We start from the raw sequence: 22988 nt of genomic DNA, 5'->3' as shown, positions 1-22988 counted from the left end.
TGCAACTCCTGAGTCCAATATTGGACATAAAAATTCAACTAAAATCAAGCTTTAAACTCTATTTTAAACAATATTTCTTGGGCCCAATGCCTCTTACTGAAGGAAAGCCCCTCTTCTGCCCAATAAAAATGCACTTTATATCTCTACAGAGGCTATGTGTTGCCTCTTATGGTAGGGTTTCCAACTGACATTTTTCAGCAGGATAATGCTCATCCACACACAGCAAGGGTTTCCAAGGAATGTCTACGCCAGAACACATTCTTGGTCATCAGATATCACCAATTATCACCAATTAGCATTTATGGGACCAGCTGGCATACTAGCTTACCTAGCAGTCTACCTACAGTTTTTACTTTATCAACACTCATTCATTTTTGCTGTGTTATTTTTTTGTCAATGACCCTACACACACATCTACTGGATAAAGAAGCACTCCTTAGAAATTTATAGGCAGTTGCACCAGATACGACATCAAAACCAAACTTAGGTTCAGCTGGTGCAACTGGTTACTTAGCCTAATGTTGGACATGAAAAACACTGATTTAAACTAAGGCCCAATCCAATTTCACCCCTTGGCTCTACCACTTAGCCCTATCTCTCTATTTTGCACATGCACGACTAGGGGTAGGGTGTCACGATTTTTGGTAGCATTGAGGGGGATTAGGATTGAGGGGGAGAGAGAAGTGTTGGGGCTACAGGAGACTTTTTAGAGGCACACTCCAAAGAGAGGGCTATGAGAATTGCAAAAAGGGGGGGGGCACAAAGTACCAAAGAAATGCACAAAGTGGAGTAATATCCTTAAAAATGACGAAAAGCCACTATATTACCAGAGTTTAATGTGTAGTTCCATTGTTTTAATTTTTTCATAACATGCATAAAAAATCGCTAGTAGTTCGTCTCAGGAGCTAGCTAGCTAACTTTCCCATTGCACATTAAATGGTGCCGCAGAAGGCAGAGGATGCAGCAGTGAATTTCAGCTCCCCATCACAGTGAAATTGGAAGTGGACAGTAATATGGACAATAATAATTAATTGCTGCACCACCTGCCCCCTTTCTGAAGATATACAACACCCTAAAGTTCTAAGGGGTAGCATTTCACCCCTTCCCCTTTTAAAAACTCTGTTCCAAGAGAAAAAGTTACACTCAAACAAATGAGTAGAGATGCAAAATAGAAATGGATATTACTATATATTCTTATGTCCAGTAAAGCTTTACCTGGATAACTGACCTCAACCTGTCTGCAGAGTCCACTGTCAGGCAGTCAGGTGGGATACACATGTGTACGCTGAGAGAAAGCCCTTGTCAGTGTGTGCGTCATGCGTAGACTGCTGTTGAGTGTAGCACAGCACTGATCAACATAGTTCAGAGGTTAATGCACTGCCATCAGCGCCACTCACATCACTCATTATTACTGCATTAATCACACCCACCATTATCACACCATCAATCTCCCTAATTGCCGTGCAGCTTCAGCAGGTACATTTACCTGACACACACTTGGATAAACTGTCAGAAAGGTTAACAATAGCAAATACGGCTTTATTTTTCTTTCTGCTCATTCTAACTAATGCTGCTCATTTCTTCTTCTCTCATGGTATTTTTTCTTTTCTCGCGAGGAAAGAAAATGTGAGCTGCCTAAAAAGCACTTATTGATTAGATGGAAAAAGTAAACAAGACAAACTAAGGAAAGCCCTAAAGCTGAGAAACAAGAATCCAGAATCTTTTAAGCCTGTTTTTCTTTTCCGTTTAGGAAAAGAAAAAAGATATTTGTGCTAACAGTCTTAGAAAGAAACAAGTACACAAGTACTGTAAATGTGCAAGTGACTGAGAGAGATTGAAATATAGCACATGCTTTATGTACTTCATTTTTCACACTATTAAAATCCTTTAATTTTGCCAAAATTTTACAGTGTTCCTTATGTATTGATTTTACCAGTCAGACTGTAATCAGCAGTAAAGCCACTCCACTGAAGTACAGCGTTATATAGAAGTTTCAGTTTCAGAACTCTGTGTAGATTAACATCCAGCGTTCGTATCAGTTTAAACTAAAGTATTTTTTTATTGCTTACTTAGCTTAGCTTTACTTAACTTAGTTAGCTACCCCCCTAATAGTGTCTCTTAAAATGCGCCTCATAATCCGGTGTGTTGATTGATAGTGCCTAAGATAGACCTTATAATTTTTTTTTTTATTTCACCTTTACTTCACCAGGCTAGTCATTAAGAACAAGTTCTTATTTACAATAACGGCCTGGCAAGCAGCAGAAACCACTTGAGGAACAACATAAAAGCAACAAACAATCTGATAAACAGAAACACACAAAAAAAAACAATAATGTTAAAACAGTCAATTAATCGCAAAGCATGTGCATGTATCAGTAAAAAGCTCTTGAACACATTTTTTAAATTGTGAAATGGGGATAAAAGCCTCTAATTTTAGAGTTTTTTGCAATGTGTTCCAGTCTTCTGCAACAGATGACTGAAATGATAATCCAGCTTCTGTAGGGAACTTTTACTCGCCAGTCTGTAAACTGTGTCGCCATAATCAAACGGGGGCAGCAGAGTCATCTAAACCAGACAAAGCTTGGCAGCCTGGGTAAAAGATGAGCGATTTCTGTAAAGAAAGCCAAGTTTTGCCCTGACTTTTACTTGTAAATTTGTGATATGATGAGAGAAAGATAACGAGCTGTCTAGTCAGATGCCTAGATACTTATACTTTGTAACATGTTCCAAGACAGCTCCTTCCTTGGTCATGATTTTAAGGGTTGAGTCATTTAAATTGCCCATCCGGTGCGCCTTATAGTGTGCCTTATTACGGTGCGCCTTATAGTGCGAAAAATACAGTAGTACACTACATTCTCTGTTTTAAGCCAATCTCTCAAAAAGGCAGCAGTATGTGGATGAGCATTGTTCTGCTGGAATAGTGCATTCATTGCAGGATCTATACATTTCACATATGGGCTGTCAAAATGCCTGTAATAAACACATTGGAAAGCTGATCAGGCATTGTAAACAACTTGACATAATATTATATGGGTTAGTCATTCAGTGTATAGCATGAGGATTTTAAACTAAGAGTAGCAGCATCATTTTCAGTGTAGTATATACTGTATAAATATATAATAACAGTTATATAAGGTGCTGTAACAGGGAAAGTGCTATAGCAGTAGCAGGTTATAACATACAGCACAGTTAATGCTAAGATTCTGTTGCCGCTGATCTATACACTGTAATTTAAGACAATTCAATCAGCAGGAGATCAGAACTGTCTCTACTGTTGAGAGAATCCTTGTAGAGCTATACCATTGTGGGATGACAAATGGAGAATTATGTGGTGCTCTTTAACACAACACAGCACTGCTATATCTGTCTGCTACTCTCTTTCACTATCAAACAACTATTCTTAATTTGATTTAAGAATAGTTTGCATTCAGTGATACAACAAAATGAAACGTTAAAATGGTTGTATTATCCCAACAGACAAACCAACAAAACACAATAAAGATCAGCAAAGCAATTTAAATCTTAACTTTACTTCAGTAGTGCTATTCTGATCATACATTTCCCTCAGCAAAGCGATTTGAATCACAAATTTACTTCAGTAGTGCTATTAGCATTACCCGAATTGGATGGGTTCCTCTGACTGAGTCTTGGTTTATTCCAAGGTTTCTTCCTCTTAAAGGGATTTAACTGTGTCACTATAAAAATTGGCATCTCTGCGGTGCTGCTCATAAGAGGCGTGGACCTGTTTTTCACTGTAAAGCTGCTTTGTGACAACTTTTGTTGTATAAAGCACTATGTTAATAAAATTTAATTGAATTGAATTTAATTATTCTGATCATACATTTACCTTAGCAAAGTGATTTGAATCTTAAATTTACTTCAGTATTGCTATTTTGATCATACATTTATCTCAGCAAAGTGATTTGAATCTTAAATTTACTTCAGTAGTGCTATTTTGATCATACATTTACCTCAGCACCGCTACTCATGTCACGTGATTATAATTTACAAACACATGTGATTATTATTTACAAAGAAGAGCAGTCAGACCTTTGGTAAACAAACAAAAGCAGGCAAAGGCTAAGTTAGCTCAACTAAACGTACTATCCTGCCAATGGACTGCTCAAAAAAAGCTGAAGTTAGAGAAAGCACTGCTATATGATTTAAAATAAATTAGTCTTATTGTTTTTTTTGTTTTTTATTTATATAAATACAATATAAATACCATTTTTGTACTGAGTAAAACCGTATAGTCTTTCCGCCTGTCAGTAAATCTTGTGTAATGTTTGAACTGAGTTTGCTTTCTGATGAATTGATCATAGAGGTTGTTTATGTCCATCTGTGAAAGAACTGTGAAGGTTGCTTGTAAGAAATTGATTAATCTTTGCACTGGCTGCTTTATCCTACATCATACACCTCAGGCACACAATTCTTCAGTTTCAGCATTCCTTTAAAGATTTCCAAAGGCCTGAAATGAATTCCATGGAAACATATGAACTGACCAAGCACAAAATTCCTGCTTTTAACACCCCAACAAAGCCCACTGACTGACAGTGGATGCCTTGGCTTAATCAGAAAGGGTCGATTTTTACAAGGCCGCCTAAAGTCCAACAGCCCGCAAAGCTGTCGCCCCAGTTATAATTCAATCAACAGTGTTTGCCCACCGTGTTACTCCACTCTGCAAAGCAAAACAAATTGCTTTTAGAAATGCAATTATGTGGCCGTGTTCTGGGTTTTAATAATGGAGAAGGGTTTTTGGGGGGTGCGGCGACAGGCTGGAACAGGGCTGCCGTTTGCCCACAGGGCTGTTGGGTTTTATTTCGCTCACAATTGTGCTTCCTCCGTCAGTATAATCGCCCCCTCAGACCCTAGAAAAGCAAACAAGACTGGCACTATAAAAAAAGCCACAACAAAGCAAAAGCCCAAGCCTCCATTCAGTTTCTGCTTACAATTAATTCTGCAAACAGCGATTAACAAAGCAGGTTAATTAGGCCTTTGATGCCTTGCATACTCAAACACGAACAGTGGGAACGATCATAAATATTTGCAGCTCATAAACAAGTCTAGGCACAAGAGGGATGATAACAACAAACCTGTAAATCAAGAACAAACTTCCGTATCCTCGCTGCATTATGCATCAATGAGACATTAACAAAGCGGCAGAATCCATTTCAAAGCAGACGTCCTTCAAAAGTCTGTTTACTATTGTTATTAAAGTGTGATTGACATTGATTGAGGAAAAAAAGCATGCAAATTACTCAACCACTGATGTTTTGATGGAACACTAGAGTACTTTGTTTTGGCAGAAATATCTTGTAATCTCTTCTTCTGTTTTCTTTGCTCTCACATTTGTAAAATGTCTTAGAACACATGTGTCAAACACAAGGCCCGCGGGCCAAATGTGGCCCGCCACGTCTTTTTATGTGGCCCAGACGTTCACTGAGAAAATGACAGGCTGAATTACCTACTGATTTTCGCTGAACTCCGTGGTCGTAAGGTAATTTTAGTCCTGTCTGGAGTTTCGTCACCTCACGTTTAATAAAATAGCTATTTGTCCACTGCAACACACCTTAAATAACTTTTGGGTGCGCATTTCCACGGAAATCCATGTAAACACAACAGTGAGTGGAAATGGAGGAGCTACTAACGTTATGTCACATGACCGAAAAAGCCAAAAAAGTCCGGATGCAGGAGTTTTTTCAATGAGTAGAAGTGTGATTTTTTTTTTTTCACAGACGTCCCCCTGAGAGACTAATCCCGTCCGGATAGGGGTTATATTATGCATAAAAATATTAAGATGTTCAAAACTGCAGCCTACAGGGAGCAAGAGCTAGGAATTTTACACAAAGCATGACAGTTAAAAAGAGAGTCAGCAAAATGTAGTTCAGACGTTTCAGATGTGAAAATAGAAGGACTTATCTGTTGCATTAATTTTGTACTATAAAACTTTATCCTGAAACACTCTTTCTGTTTTTGCAGAGTATGAGGCCAAGATGAGCTGTTCCCAGGCTGAACCAGAAGAGAGGCCTGCTGATGCTAACCCTAGTCCCAGTGCTAATACCATCTCCAGTGCTAATGCTAGCCCCACTGCAAATGTTAATCACAATGCTAGCACCAACCCTAATCTTGGTGGGAGCCCAAACATCAAAACTGGCTCAACTGGAACAACCTCAATCCTTTCTACTAACGCTAATGCTAATTCCAATGCTACGGCTAATGCTAGTGATGAGCTGGAGTGCAAGATCTGCTACCAGCGCTACAACATCCACAATCGCAAGCCCAAGATCCTGGACTGTCTGCACCGTGTGTGCGCCCGCTGCCTTAACAAGATCCTGGACATGGGGGATGGCTCTGGTAGCATCTGCTGCCCCTTTTGCCGTCACGATACGCATGTCAGCGAGTACGAAGTGGCAGGACTACCGGATGACTCCAATATCATGTCGTGTCTGGTGGTCAGGGATAAGTCCTGGAGTTCGGACCACAGTAAAGAGGTAGTACTGACACCTAAGAGCCTGTCCTCCACCGACAGTCCGTCCCACGACTCCTCCAACTGCCTGGTCATCACCATCATGGAGGTCCAGCGGGACGCGCAGCGCTCACCTAGCCGCAATGGCAGCTCTGACTACTACGGAGATCACAGTCTGGACTCTGTATCTGTGGCATCGAACAGTGGGGCCATGGACCAGGATGCCTTGTCAAAGTTCTGCAATCATGTACCCCGGATCCTTGTGTGGCTTCTGGGTTTCTTCTATTTTGGCTCCCTGCCCTTGGGTATCTACTTGCTGGTAATCCAGAGAGTGACAATGGGCATTGTGTGCGTTAGCCTTGTGCCCTCCAGTCTTACTGTCTGTCTTGTATATGGCTTCTGCCAGTGCCTGTGCCAGGGCATGTGCGACTGCTCCACCAGAAGCTGATTGAACACGACACAACTTGACAGTAGAACAGCAAAGCAAAGGGTGACGGACAAGCGGTGACACAACTGACACTTCCTCAAACATGCTGAGGGCTATTATGTTAAGCTGTATTGTTCAGAACTGTCTCTCTTCAGACAGAACAGACAGAATCAATGTAATATCCGCCGTCTTAGAAACAATAGGACACTTAGCAAATGATCAATGGAAAACTGACTAGTAGCAAATTAAAGCCTCTAAAACATGGCTAGCAATGTTTGACATTCCGTAGTTGGCATCTGGCTTCTAGAGCAGCCAGTACAAACTGAAAAAAGCCAAATGAACAAAAGGACACATTCTGGAAAAGTTAGAGAAGTTCTTAAGCAAGCACTAACAATCAAAACAAGTGTTTGACCTGGAACAATTGTTTAAGTCTGGATTTCTGGAAGAGTATACGTGCCTCAGTGTATGTAGCCCCCAAAAGCTAACAAAGCCATGCAGAGTTATGTCAAAATACTGTGGTTATTTCTATTCCTGAGCACTGTACTGAACTGCGTATCATAAACGATGAGCCATGTTGATCATTCTGATTGATTCTGACTTTGTGTATTGGTGGAAACATTCATTGTGATTGGTCAGAAAACATGAAGAGAACATTCCGTGGGAGAAACACCTCTTTTTGCCTCTTCCTTGTAGGAAAGAGAGATGCTACAATAAAGTGGATGTTTGCTGTAAGATGTTGTACAGACTGCTATACAGTGCTGATCAAGCACTGATCAAGCTTGACATTATGACTTCCAGCTAGTTTCTACACCCATTATCCATTGTTTAGTTCCACTGAGTGATTTAAAGACAGCAGTGCTGTTAGAGTTTTTAAACACCAGAGTAAACGGTTCACCAACTGCATCCCTAGAGGATGGCCAACACAAACAGTGCAACACAAACAGCTTCACAGCTGTGTTGAATAGAATATACAGTGACTGCACACATAGTTTAAAAACTCCAGCAACACTGCTGTGTCTGATCCACTAATACCAGAACAACACACACTACTAACACACCACTACCATGCACGTGCAGTCACTGCATTGCTGAGAAATTATGACCCACCACCCAAATAATAGCTGCTCTGTGGTGGTCCTGATGGGTGAACAGCATAAAAGTAGTGGATAATAATGAAGTATGCAGAGAAATGGATGAATAATGGATAATGGGCTTAAAAACAAAGGTTGATCACAATGCTCTGCTTGATCAGTGTATAATCCCATGGTCCACGTAAACACACAGATACACAGCCAACAGTCAGCAGACTGAATCCTTGCAGAGAGTCCTTCACACTTTCATTACATTACAGACATACTATTAAATGGGGTCACAGCTAAGCTGGAGTATCCAAGTGAAACCCATAGGACAAAATGATGTGCTGGCATTTAAAGAGGAAGTTAGGATTATATTGCATTGCTCTTTTGCTCTTTTTAATCTTCTGCCTCTGCCTCGCTCTCACTTCCCCAACGGCAGCAAAATAGGATGAAATGACAGAAAATGAAATGCTATTCCATCTAGGATACCTGACTTGATGGCCATGCTGAGGGAATTCACAATGAGACACCCACAGGATACAGTACATTATAGATTCTCCTAAGGTAAAGAGTATAAAAGTGCATTAAGAGTGAGGGTGAGAAAAACTGGGACAATATAAGAGCAGATGTGCCTATTTCTTGTTTCTTAGTCTAAAGTGAAATATTTTTATTGGTTCAAGGAATAAAAGTAGGTAGATAAAACAAAGTAAATAATATGCATTCCAGAATAGTACAGAAAAATCTGTTTAAAGAGGTAAAAAGGTAAAACTGAATATATGTAGAAAAACTGGTAGGGCTGCATCGGTTAGTCATCCACAAATTTCAGTGTTAAATAATGTACATTCGTTCATGTGTAACAGCACTTTCAGCACGGCTTACACCTGACTGTGTCTCCAAAAGTGCCTAAACACAACAGGGTACATGTTTACTCACTAAATATCAGAACATTCCACATTCTTGTGGGCATTTCTATGGCATTTAGATCCCCTGTCAGCTGTTTTAATGGTTTTGAAACGATCAGGGAAGCTAGTTACAGGAGCTGTACTAATAGTTGTGTCAGTTTTATGTCAGATCTCATTCTCAACACAAACACACCACTTTAAAGATTGTTCGGAACTGGACCCAGAACAGACTTAAAAAAAGAACCATGTGAAAATGGCCTAGGAGTGTCTTTCAATAGTGGAAACAAATAGCATTTTTTTGGAGGAGAAAGCAGCTATTTTTTACTCTTATATTTTATTCATTTTCTAATGTAGAAATGTAAGTCTAAACAAAGCAAATTTGCAAGTATATTTGAAAGAATAAAGGAGGTAAGGTTGATTTAAGGTTATTTGTTGCAAGGACTCACCTGCTAAAAGAACATTAAGCAAGAAAATAACTCTACTCCAACTATTTCAAGTGTGTACTTAACCTACACTACAAAGAGAGATTTGAGCTGTGCATTTTAAGGTGAGCACACCCTTGAAATAGCTGAAATTCTGTTATTTTGTTGGATAGGAAGCACACCTTCTCGTTTCTGCAATTCAAGGATAGTTTTTGAGTTAAAGTATAAGTGAAAACATGCCCCAGTGACATCATTAGTTTTTTGCCCTCTTCTGCACTATGTTGATAGCAGGTAGTTCTAATATATGACGTTTATGTGCTAAGGAACGTTCTTGAATGTTTTACCTGAAGGTTTTTAGATTACAAATCTCTACTATAATCTCTACCACTTTAAAATTAGGCTCCTTTATAAAGGGCTTTAAAACTTTACTGCGGTATAAGCTATTACTAGGGGCGGGAATTTATGTAAGCTGCTTTATTATCTGTATTATCATGGGTACATTAGCATCAAATTCTGGGTTGTTTTAAACAAAAAATAATCAAATACGACTTTGGTTTGACAAGATTGAAAAAGAGACAGTATGGAAACACAAAGACAGCTCAGTATAGCTGTTTCTGACTATCTTGAGTACTTATGATTAAAGCTAGCTTCCAAGAGTGAAGTCATAGCTAACTAAGTTACATTAAATAACGAAATAATGTTAGCTTACAGGCTTACCGCTAACAGGGTAGTTACCAAAAAGCCACTAACAAACTAACAGCTTACTCCTACTTAACCAATAAAAGGCTAACCTTTAATAGGCTAACTGCTAAATGGTTAACCGCTAACAAGCTAACCAAATAGCCGCTAACAGGCTAACCGCTTACAAGCTAAACAAATAGCCGCTAACAAGCTAAACGAATAGCTACTAACAGGCTAACCCCTAACAAGCTAAACAAATAGCCGCTAACAAGCTAACCGCATAGCTACCAACAGGCTAACCGCAAAAAAGCTAAATAAATAGCCGCTAACAAGCTAAACGAATAGCCGCTAACATGCTAACCTCTAATCCACACTTTTAAACTGTGCGACCGTGTTTAAACTAAACAAAGCTCAAATCACACAGGACTAGAAAAAAAAGCATCAAACCTGCAAATAGTCGAGACTTTTAAGGCGCAGCTTACAGACTCCTGTATGCAGACTCTGTGGCTTTTGACATGAACAGTGAACACTGCCGTTATCAGACAGTCCTGAAACTTTTAGCTCGGTGGACATGTGTTTTTTTTCCCACCCATTTTCAGAGAGGGAATTTACAGCTCTGGAAAAAAATAAGAGACCAATTACGAGTTTATTTAATTTTACCAAATTAAAAACCTCTGGAATATAATCAAGAGAAACATGGATGATCACAAGCCATTAAACCAAGCTGGACTGCTTAAATTTTTGCACCATGTGGCATAAAGTTATCCAAATTCCAAATAAAATTATTGTCACTTAGAGCATTTATTTGCAGAAAATGAGAAATTGCTGAAATAACAAAAAAAGATGCAGAGCTTGGTTTTTAAATCACAGTTTTCATGCACCTTGGCATGTTCTCCTCCACCAGTCTTACACACTGCTTTTGGATAACTTTATGCCACTCCTGGTGCAAATATTCAAGCAGTGCTGCTTGGTTTAATGGCTTGTGATCATCCATCTTCCTCTTGATTATATTCCAGAGGTCTCTTATTTTTTCCAGAGCTGCATGTGGGCAGTAAAGTTATGTGCCAGAAATCATGGGACATTAACTAGTATTGTGTCCCATGACTCACACCTTGTCCCATGGAAGCTAAAGAATGCTGCACTGATCTGCAAGGTATGCAGGCGTCGTGTGGTGCGTTTTGCATCAAGTCTGGATTTTTTATCTGATTTCTCCTTCCAGAGAAGATAATAGAAGACAATAGTCATTAGAAGATTATACTCTGATAATTCACATCACCTTGCCATTAATACTCTGGCCAGAGTTTAACCTAATTCACAAGATAACACCTCACAGCTTATACAGATATGGCATTCTCAAGCCATTTCTCGAGGTAAAAGAAACCACAAAAACCCTGTAAGTAAGTCAATGCATGTAGTGGTTTAGTAAACGGTCCACTAGGTGCTATGATACCCTTGTAGCTACAGGGCAAACCTACAGGAAGAAACTCTACACACTAAACAGGCCTCAGCTTATTGACCTCATTTGAGGTAAGAGGGAATCTGATTTTACTTTAACCTTAATTCTCACACCCTTATCCAAAGCTCACAGCTTCAAATGGTAACAGTGATGGTTAAAGCTCCAATCACAATGTGGCCTTTCCACACACTGCCCTGACACCCAATTGCCTGTAGGAGCCTCTGCTCTGAGCTGGAATGAAAGCCATTCATCACAGGGACTGCAGTGTGTGCGACAGCCAGCGGGGCTTACCAAAGACTTCCTGCTGCTGCAGATGGAGAGACACACAGACAAACACACACACACAAATAAGCACACACAAACCCACCAAGCTTCAATCAAAAACACTTATATTACCCTGAAGCAGACCCCTTATAGCCAAACCAGCAGGGTTTCAAATTTCAAGTCATATGGCTTCAATCAAATTGTTTACGATCCTATTACACTGCCTGTCCAAAAAAAAAAAAAGTCGCCACCTGGATTTAACTAAGTAAATGATGTGGGGTTGATGCTGCAGTTGGTTTGCAGGTTTAGGTTTAGCAACAGTATGTGCTGAAAGAATGAGGTCAGCTTACTACCTGAATATACTGAATATAGACCAGGTTATTCCATCAATGGATTTTTTTTCTTCCCTGATGGCACAAGCATATTCCAAGATGACAATGGCAGGATTCATGGGGCTAGAATTGTGAGAGAGTGATTCAGGGAACATGAGATCATCATTTTCACACATGGATTGAGAGTTCACCACAGAGTCCAGACCTTAACCTCATTAAGAATCTTTGGGATGTGCTGGAGAAGCGCTGCTTTGTGCACAGGTCAGACCCTACCATCATTAATGCTGCAAGATCTTGGTGAAAAATGAATGCAACACTGGATTGAAATAAATCTTGTGACTTTACAGACGCTTATCAAAACAATGTCACAGGGAATGTGTGCAGAGCACTCCCATAAACACACTCCTAAACCTTGTGGAAAGCCTTTCCCGGAGGAGTCGAAGCTGTTATATCTGCAAGGGGTATGATGACATTATATTATACCCTATGGATTAAGAATGCTATGTTACTCAAGTTTCTATATGTGTGCAAAGGCATCAGTAACAACGCTACTTTGTCAGAAACACAATGTCTGCCCTCAACAGTTTACATGAGTCAATAAATCAGTGTACAGCTTCTGTTGACCTCACATGAAACTCATGTGAAGACATTGATGTGTCAGGTGCTATAAGAATGTCAGGGAATATGTTTGGTTAAGAGATAGCCTAACAGTGTGGGCATTTCTCTCCTGGTTTTCCCTCCATAAAATATTAAGAACAGATGACCAGACCATTGGTTGAATATTTTAAATCTAGCTTCTTTAAACATAGACGCAGCCCCCCTTCTTTAGAAGGTGGTAGATAGTGTTTCACAACATTCCCATCTTTATGTGTTCATAACACTGTTGTTTAAGCTAAAATTTCCTTCAAATCGCTGTGGCCATAATCTATGCACTGGAAATCTCAACACAAAAAGTAAACAAGCATGGCCTCAGTCTTTTTGTCATCATAGGAAATAAGGTGAACTAGTTGTACTTAGGATCTGAAAGAGCTTTGGCCTCCAAACCTTTCACCCTCCTTTACTAGCTAAAGTTATTATGCAACCCTGTCTGCAGCTTCTTCACTCCTCACCCCTGTCCGTTCTAACCTCCACAGCCCCATCAACCCCCCACCACTTCCAATCACCATCACTGAACATCAGGTCAGCTGTGTCCTTAGTAAAGAAAAAAAAGGATGGTTAAGAATGCAGCTGGTACTGGATATGAGACAGCTGCAACACTCAGGTACTGTGCTAAACATCTTTTCCAATCCTCTTCCATCAGGTCTCTTCAATTAGTCTCTGAGCCAGTGTGTTGCCCCTTGTGTTTTAAGACTTTAGGGTTGTCGTCAGACCCATTCTTAAAAAGCAGAAGATCTCCTGCCTGCAATGACTACAGACCAGTAGCCAGAACCTTCATAGGCTACATTCACATTACAGGCCTCAATTCAACTCAGTTCAGATTTGGTTATCTTGAATGTCCACACTCATGAATGTAAATGACATGTATTCACCTGTGTATTTGAACAATCAGTCCTTTTGTTGTTGTGCTAAATTCTGACTTTCTGAAGAAATTATGTTTCATTGTTTTTTTGAAATTCATGTTCTGCCCAATTTGAAAGGCCAATTACCCATCCCACTCATTAGCACTAGTAATGCCACCAACATTTTAATGTTAAAGGCTACAAGGCTCCCCCTACAGGCAGAGAATACATTTTCACTGTGGCAATTTTAGCCAGCGAGTAAGCTAGCTACCTATCTATTACCGAAACAACAATTTTAGCCAGCGAGTTTACAGGTATATGTTTGAGTAAAATTAACATTGTTGTTTTATTCTATAAACTACAGACACATTTCTCCCAAATTCCAAATAAAAATATTGTAATTTAGAGCATTTATTTGCAGAAAACAAGAAATGGATGAAATAACAAAAATTAAAACAAAGTTTCATTCACATCTTGGCATGTTCTCCTCCACTAGTCTTACACACTGCTTTTGGATAACTTTGTGCCACTCCTGGAGCATAAATATAAGCAGTTCAGTTTGGTTTAATGGTTTGTGATCATCTATCTTCCTATTGATTATATTCCGGAGGTTTTTAATTTGGTAAAAAAAAAACTTTTAACACAGATTTATCAATCAGGATTTCTAGATCTTAGTCTGATCTAAGAAATGTTAAATGCTGTTCATAGGACTAACGGAAGAATCAGTCAAATGCAGTAATACAATTATGAACAGTTAAGATTTCAGAGTGCATGAAAAAAGAAGTATTTATTTGGTGTAAGGGTGTAAAGCAAACCACCTGGACTTAAACACAATATCTTCAAATGACTATTGATTTTAGAAGGAATCCATATTTAACTGGAAATGCACAGTTTATACAGTACAGTGAGTTCTTTCGTGGCTCAGCAGGACCTCAAATGGAACAAACCCAGCATGAAATAGGTTAAGCCGCCCCTGTATTTACTGCCATAACTCAAGAAATCTGTGCTGCCTGAGGCCCTGCTAGTCCAGTTTTACACTGTCATAATAAGATCAATCACCACATCCTCCATATCCACCTGCTTCAGCTGTGCATCTTCGCACCCCAAGCGTGAGATGTGGCAAAATTGTGCGATGGGCAGAAGAAGTCATCAGCTGCCAGCTCTCTGCACTCGAAGATCTAGGATGTGGAAAATCATGACTGACCCCTCAAATTATGGTCACTCTTTTCTGGAGGTTTCTCAGCGGGGGGCTACACTAAGAGCCTGGAAGACTGTTGCCACCTGAATAGATCCTTAATTAAAGATTCTGGGGACATATTACAGAAAGTTCTTTTCCTTTTTAATGTCATATCTTTAGTATTAATTTAGAATGAGAAACGATTAGTCACACATTCATATCACAGAAACTCGTATTTAAAATGATACATTCATTTAGGACTCATATGTTTTATAGATTTGAATTGTTCTCAAGTTAGGAAAATCCAAATGACCTAATCAAGGCTGGTAATCAATTGTTATGTCTGTTACCAAGCAACTGATGATGCACCAAAAGCTTCAATGTAAAACTATAAAAAAAAATTGCACTCAGTTGAAGTTAGAAGGGAATGTCGGACTGCAATGCTATTTGGAAGAAACATAAAAGGTTGCCAGGAAGAATGGTTCATTTAAATTATTCAAATTCTAGACTAATATGAGCAATATCTGCAGAGCTACACATATAGAAATAATGCGTAAAGTATGTGAAATGCACATGTAACACAACAACATGCCAGGCGTCTTGGTATGGAGTTTACAGTAGAAGTAGAGCGTTGATAGCGCAAAAAAAAGAGCATCCCGCACATTTTTTATCTGTCATACAGGGTTCATACACATTTTAACCAATAAATAAATTACATGACTTTTCCATGCCTTCAAATTTTCATGCCCACACGATTTTTAAAACATCAGTGCAGATATAACAAACTATAATCGAAATTGATTATAGTAGGTCTAGAATGAATGAACACACAATCTTCAATCATAAAATGTGTGTCAGATCCTGAGACCTCTATTGTGTAGGGCTAAATTACTCTGAGCTGATGTATTTGTAAGCTCAGAATAGATTTTCTTCCTCTATAAACTGAAACACAAAGATTTGTAGACCTAATTTTCGTGACTTTTCTAAAAACTTTCTGGATATTGTTATTTTTCCAAAACTTATCCAGGCCTGGAAATGTATATTTTCAAATTCTATGACTTTTCTGGGTTTTTCATGATGTTAAAAAACCCTGGTCATAGGTCTGGCTAATGCAGCTGGTAAGGACATCTGTATCTGTGTCTTTAAGGCAAGATCTTGTGATAGCAGCAGCATGTGGATGAGCATTGTCTTTTTGGAATAACGCATCAAAGTGTAAAGAAAAGTCAGAAAAGGCAGAGCTTGGCTCCAAGTGGTCCAGCAGTCTGTGCTGCAGTGCTGCCACTATGATCGGGAGATTATTGGTTCGAATCCCGGTCATGCAGCTTGCCATCAGCTGCCAGAGCCCAGAGAGAGTAAGGCCAATTGTGCTCATTCTCCTCATCACTCCTAGAGTGATGTCGATCAGCACAGGGTGTCTGTGAGCTGATGTTTTAAATAAAAACGAGCCACTGCGCTTTCCTCCGAGTGTGCTGTGGTGCTACTCAGCAGTTTGAAAAGAGGCAGGGGCTGAGTTCACATGTGTTGGAGGAGGCATAAGTTGGTCTTCACCGTTCTTGTGTTTTGGCATCACCTGTGATGGGGAATATACAGCAGACTAGCAGCTGAATTGGTGGGGAAAATTGGTCTAGCTAAATTGGAAGAAAATGGGAAAATTAGAAAAAATTATAGAAAATGATAGAAAATTGTTGGGCATTTGTTAACGTAATGTTGGGCTGTCAAATTTGTTGCCTGTAATGAAGACCAAAGGTGATCTGGTATTGTACGAAATTGCAATTGATTATGGGAACCTTTCAGTTTAAATTTCCTACTAGGAAATAGGAAATTCTAACATGCAAGTATAAACAGAATTAACTGATTTTAGTTATTTTTTGAGTGCTGTCCAGAGGTGCGATTTCTTATGCATTACGTAAAATGTGGAAGATTAGATCATGCTTATAGCAATGTGAATAGCCTATCAACTCAAACCTGTCCCAAAAGCACCATGACCATCTTTAATGGTGCAGAAGAACAGAACAAAAGAAAGAATCAAGCATTTGTTGCATCGCTGCTCATCGGAGCTCATTCACCACAAGCCCAGATTCTTCTAGTTAAAAATAGTTAATCAGATCAGTGAGGCTGACGTGCCACTTCATCTAAAAGCGACCTTCATCTTCACAAAATTCCATCTGAGGCTGTATTTATCCACACAATCAAATATTCAACATCTTTTTTCTGCCGTTTTAGGCAAATGTGCTGCATGAATTTTAATGAGGGCTGAATTATTTAGACGCAATATTCTTTCTCCTGGTGGGTACTTTCTCCACACGTCTTATACAGGAATCCATCTCTCTCTTTTTCTCTCCCTCACTCTCTTACTCTCTCTCTCTCTCTCTTCTCCAACCTTCCTTCTCTCTCTCTTTCTTCTGCCACTTTCACTTCTTTCACTGCTAAAAAAGATTCTGGCAAGCAGAGATATCTGTAATCCTCAGACAAACACACACAAACACCCTGCGGCCTCAATCAAACCTCTCTCCTGGCACTGCCAAGCCAACCCTGAAATCTTAATTAGCACTGGCAGCGCATGTTGCTTTAAGGGCTGCAGCAGTATATGTGTGTATGTGTGTATATATATATGTGTGTGTGTGTGTGTCTTGTTTGTGCGTGGGTAAGTCACTCCGCTTAAGAGCGTGATTAACACAAAGTGAGTGTGTATCTTAACAAGTGTGCTCCGAGGGCTCGGAAGGCTCTCAGCAGCGTTTAGCAGATTTTAGCTCCGGAGTTGGAGCTCCAGCAGGGAAATGTGGGAAATCTGCTAAAAGGTTTCGACATTACTGACTGCAGCAGTGTGCCACAGCAGTTGAGCGAGTCGTTTGGCTCACATCCGCTTTGATTCATCCATAAATGGACGTTGGGGGTTGGGGAAGTGTTGACCGTGACACATTTGTACCAGTACAGACTATAAAGAAGTGTAATACAGTATGATGATCACCAAGAGATCTTATTGAAGGACTGCTCCAGCATTCTGAACCCCATCTTAGACTGTTGCATGTGTAGCAACATGGTCAGACACTACAAACACAAGCAGTTCCGAAATGTCTCCCCTTTAAAGGTCAACACCAGCAAATGGCATGTCTCTCCAAACCATCACTGATTGTAGAAACTTTACACCAGTGTTATATCAAGTCTGGGCTATAAGTCCAAATTTAGTGCAGTGTTTTCAAATTCTTAATTCTCATTCGTATTTCAAACATTTTTTTAGCAACTGCCTGCTGGCTTCTATAATGAAGTCATTTAAAGTCGACTGGTTTTCTTCTCTGAGCACAGAGAAACACTTGAAATCTTTTGACAGTGGAGATCTGCACTACTTATTAGACGTGGCAGTATTCTAAAGAAATTCTTTAAGCCTCCTTGGCCCACACAGCATGCAGACCTTGAAACGCTGACTCTGCTTTTGTGAACAATTTTTAAGAATTGCTCATTTAAACAAAGTAGAGAAATGAAATCCTGTAGTAGTAGATCTACTTCTACTACATTTGTGTTGGCAAGTAGAGAAGAAGATATTTCATCTTGATTACATTTTTACCAAATGGTTTAGTTTCTACAATATTCTTATATAGCAGAAAGATAAAACTGACCATTACAATTTTGTTGCGAAACAAATAAGTTCAAACTTAAATATGTCTGTTAATAAATGCAATAAAACAAGTAATCAGTCAACTAGATTAGGAATTAGATTTAAAGCAGCTTTATGTTAAAATTGCTATTTCTTGCTCCTGGACTCCCTCTAATGTCAGGAGGAGAAATTTGAGCTTTAAATCACCAAGTAAAAAGTGATAAGAAGGGTAATGAATAAATAATATAAACAAGAAATACAGTGCTGTGTATATAAAAAAAATACCAATACAATGATATTTCATTTATGTAGTGGAGAAGGAAAAGTGGCAAAATAAATGAAAAAGTGTTTATTTTGACAAATTTTAAAACGTATACAAATCCAATAAATTAAACCTTTATTAGATTTGAGTTTAAAATCCTGAGAATTCTGTCAGGATAGAGAAAAGTAGACAATGCTATATGCTACAATGTTATGTGGCTCCATAGCATCTCACACAAATTTTTACAAATTTAAAAACTTATACAAATCCAATAATTTAAATAAAAACTTTGTGAACTGGTTTAAATGATTGGATTTGTATAAATTTTATCAGAATTTTGTTAATATTTGTCTGTAATACTGTAGAACTACATTTATAGCAGAGTAAACGCATTCAATATCCAAAACTTCTCCAACTACAACAGAAACACCAGTTATAAATGTAGCACGATTAAAGAATTTCACTGTGCTAGATTTTGTCCCACACCGCAACTGGATTTCAGTCAGACAAACTGGAGACGCATTTGATTGAACACAGAGTGTTAATGCATGTGCTTTAAACTCGTAAAAGGATACAATCCTTTCAGAAGTCACATGATTTGGGGAGGTGTAACTGTGGTATATGGTATATCCGCATCACGCAGTTTATACAAGTGTTGTCCTACCTGTTTCACCAGAGTTACACAGTGCAGTTAGTGGTAGCACTGCACGATATAATGTTTAAGCATCGTCATCGCAATGTGCACATGCGCAATAGTCCCATCGCAGGATGTGTGATGTCACTTAAGGCAATAAAATCAAACACATCATGTTGCAATGTTTTAATTCTTGACAAGAAGTAGATACACAGCGCTGTCTCTGTGTCTGTGTAAGTGACAGGCTGCAGCTGCCTGAGAAGAGCAAGGGGGGAGGTAACCGCATGGCCTCCATCCACATGGTTGGGAAAGTGCTTGTAAACGCACGTGTCGAAAGCTGTGCCCCTCAGTGCAGCACAGTTTTGCACAGATATTTCTAGTTGCAGCTGAATTCACGCTCTTATTTACATTTTAAAAAGCCATTTAAATGTCTGATTAAAGGGCCGATTGCTGTTGTTTTGCTGTTTTCCTCTGGTTTTGAGTGCTCGGAGCTGACTCTTGATCGGTCTGGACGCGAGACAGCAGGCGGGTGAGGGGCGTGGCGGGTAATGTCAATTGTTTGGGCCCTGCATTGTTTAATATTGCGATATATATATTCGAATAAAGAACATTTGAAAATTTAAAAAAAAATCCAATATCGTGCAGCCCTAGTTAGCGGGATTCCAAGCCAGTGGCAGATAACATAGAAGCTATTAAAAGTCAGCGGAGTTTAAAACTGCTATATTAAGGTAAAACTGCTATATAATGCTGCTTTAAACACCACAGCAAAATAATGGTCATTACAATATATCTCTATGGGGTGGAAACAAGCAATAAATCAACACATGAATAGAACAGCTTATCGCCAGCTGCTAAACTATATCAGGCAAGATCGGCAAAGAAAAATATGTCTGCCACTCGCTGCCTCTTTCTCGTACGTACACACACACACATACACACCTCATTCACAAGCCATGCATGAAGCACTTTTATTTTCTTCAAAGGTCATGCAATCCATCGCATGCAATCTGTCACATCACTTCTGCCTGCAAGAGCACAGGAGAGCGAACCAAAAGAGAGAGAGAGAGAGAGAGAGAGAGGGAGAGCGCGAGCAAGTGCGAGAGAGAAAGAGAGAGTGAGACTCAAAAATAACCCTGCAGAACAACACAATGTCAGAATGCAGTGTGTAATTACACAGTGTGAAAGGCTGTCACAGAGCGCAGTCTATCTCTTCGCTCTTGTTCTGAAGAACATTCGCTCAAGCCTCCAACATCCAGAGCTACGAGCGCACTCAGCTGGCTTTTAGCCTCCGACCAAGGACAAATCACATGCTGTCAGACGTGAAATGCAAAAGACAGAGAGAAAGACGAAAAGAAAGAGAAAAGCAGCTATTACATCCATCTGCTTTAAGACCGTCTTTAAGTGTTTTTACACACACACATATACCCACATACACACACACACACAGACATAGACACGAAGCCTATAGCATTGTCTACTCGTCTCCATCCTGACAGAACTCTCAGGAGTCACCGAAGCCAGGCGAACCAATCCCCTCTGCTCCTGCTGTTGCCATAGAGACATCTCACATCAGGACCACACGGAAGATGCACGTAAACTTTGCTATGAAGGATTTAAAGCAGTGGTTACAAACTCAATCACATATCAATAATTTATTTTAAAAAAATCTTTAAAAAGCCAGAGGCCAGAAAACAGTTATGTTTTTATTTCTTTAACACAAAATTTATTAATTGGCAAGACTTGGTGTAATTACTGTTAGAAGAGGCAGATAGAGGCATCTTATGTTGCAGTGCATGCTGGGTATTGTAGTGCAGTGGTTTGTGAAATAGGCTAAAATGAACCGAATACTAAAATAATTTTGCAGGACGGATGTGGCCTGCGGGCCCTGTGTTTGACACATGGGGATAAGCAAAATAAAACTGAGATTAGGTAGTTTCCTTTCTCTCTCTCTCTCTCTCTCTCTCTCTCACACACACTCACACACACACCTTCAGTTCCAATCGAGCGATTTCAATTAATACCAACTGCAGGCAAGATTTGTCACAGTCTCTCATTAACTGCTATGTATCTCAAATGAGCCATTATTATTTATTAAGGGAATAGCTGTGGTCACAACAGGACAATTGATGTTATCCATATGACCTTTAACAGGATACACACTAATAAAACAAGAACGGCCTGTTAAAACTTAATGCTGCAGGACTAAATCAGAGTCAATGAAACAGCCAGGACATAGTGTTCCCTGCTTTAACACTGCAACGCTCTCTCCATGGACCTAATAATCAGCTGATGAGTTTTTTAGAGCAGAGAATGCTCTAAAAAGTGCAGGGCAGTGTGCCTCCAGGACTGGGATTGAGAAACTGAAGGATAACCTTCCATAAAATGTGTTTAAGACTCACAGTCTAGGTTTCTGTTTTTCTATAGATAACGGCTGAAGATTCAGGGGTTCATCAACAATTGTGGGAATTGTAATAAACTGATAAACTCAGATGTAAGAGCTCTGATCCCACCACTTGCTATAGTCACTCAAGGTTTATGGATGGTGAAAAGGGTGGATGCCAATGTTGCTGGGTGCCCTCGTGTCTATGTTACCTTCTGGCTCTCTCCTTTAGTTAGGCTGGTAAAAGTCAAATATACTGGAGTTATTAGCCACATTACGACTTGATAGTTTTTTCTTATTCTTTGTTGTCATTTCTGTACTTCTGTACTACTTTACTCACAATAACATGAATTTAACTGACTAACAAGCAAATGAGAACAGGATAATATATACAAATATATATACAGATGTAGGATACACAAAAGGTGTTTAGTTTGATTCGCACTACTAAGTTCATTATTATCATAAACACATTTCCTTTTTATTTAATTTAAATAGTCATTTGTGCATTTGATAAAGTTTGTTCCATCTTGTGCCGTATAGCTTTCCATCTAGTAGTGTAGACTGTTAATTAAAAGTAAATTATACATTTTTGCATGTTCAATTCCAAACAATTCCAAATCCTCAATCATTTAATTGGCTGAAACAAGATTTTAACGGCAGAAAATCAGTAAAACGCTTGTTTAAGAAAAAAGAGGAGGAGATGAAAAACACTACAGTTAGCCTAGAAATCCTCCTAAACCACTATTCCCACAATACCATGCAAATCCAACAGCTTACAGCTTAAAATGTCAAATGACAGATCAGATGTACCATGACAGTTCAGTATAAGAAAACATGATAGCTGGATACATTGGCTATAGTTTGCATTGGCAACAGGTAAGAGCACTTTAGGATGGGTTGTGCAACTGAATTAAGTAAAATTAGAGTTAAAATAGAAACAGTGTTGACTAAGGACAAACCAAAATGTAAACATACACATAACTGGGGCAGCCAGGGGCCTGAGTTTGACTTTAGAGGTGATGAAACATATGCAACCACATCAAACTAAAGCATTCGCCTTCAGTAAGCAGCGGGATGGAACACAACAGAGACAGGCAAGTGCAGACAAGGCTCTGTTAACATCTCCATGACAGCAGCCTTTGTTTTTTAGCAGTTTTAAAGCTTTTGTTTTCAGCAGTTGAACTTTGAATCTGTGTGCGATGTCACTGGTGCAATGTGAGGGCAAGCTACACCAGGATAAATCAATAAAAAAGCTCTCATCATGACTGTACAGAGTAGTCTCTTCATTGTGTGAAGTATCTCTTGTCGTTGTCAGTATTGGTCAGGTCTAGCATGACTTTAAAGTTGTCCATCAACCTTCAACAATCATAGATCAAGCAGGTGTTCACTCTCCTCTCTTGCCCTGTCTTCATCAG

The 22988-nt window shown here is 39.3% G+C and overlaps 2 protein-coding genes across 8 annotated transcripts in view; one reads left to right on the top strand and one right to left on the bottom strand.

The window, feature by feature from the left end:
- The window catches only part of zgc:165481 (uncharacterized protein LOC100073327 homolog), a 37069-nt gene extending 29444 nt beyond the window's left edge, over positions 1-7625 (top strand). Inside the window, exon 2 of the mRNA XM_007244879.4 lies at positions 5980-7625. Within this exon, the coding sequence (XP_007244941.2) occupies positions 5994-6914 (921 nt within the window). The 5' untranslated portion in view covers positions 5980-5993 and the 3' untranslated portion in view covers positions 6915-7625. The remainder of the gene's footprint in view (positions 1-5979) is intronic.
- cep89 (centrosomal protein 89) overlaps positions 1-22988 on the bottom strand; it is a 133639-nt gene that overhangs the window by 58435 nt on the left and 52216 nt on the right. The gene's annotated exons all lie outside the window — the stretch shown is intronic.

Source organism: Astyanax mexicanus, chromosome 23 (genome assembly GCF_023375975.1).
Source record: "Astyanax mexicanus isolate ESR-SI-001 chromosome 23, AstMex3_surface, whole genome shotgun sequence".
Lineage (NCBI taxonomy): Eukaryota > Metazoa > Chordata > Actinopteri > Characiformes > Acestrorhamphidae > Astyanax > Astyanax mexicanus.
Note: the sequence above shows the minus strand (reverse complement) of the source record. Positions and strands in the feature narration are given on the sequence as shown.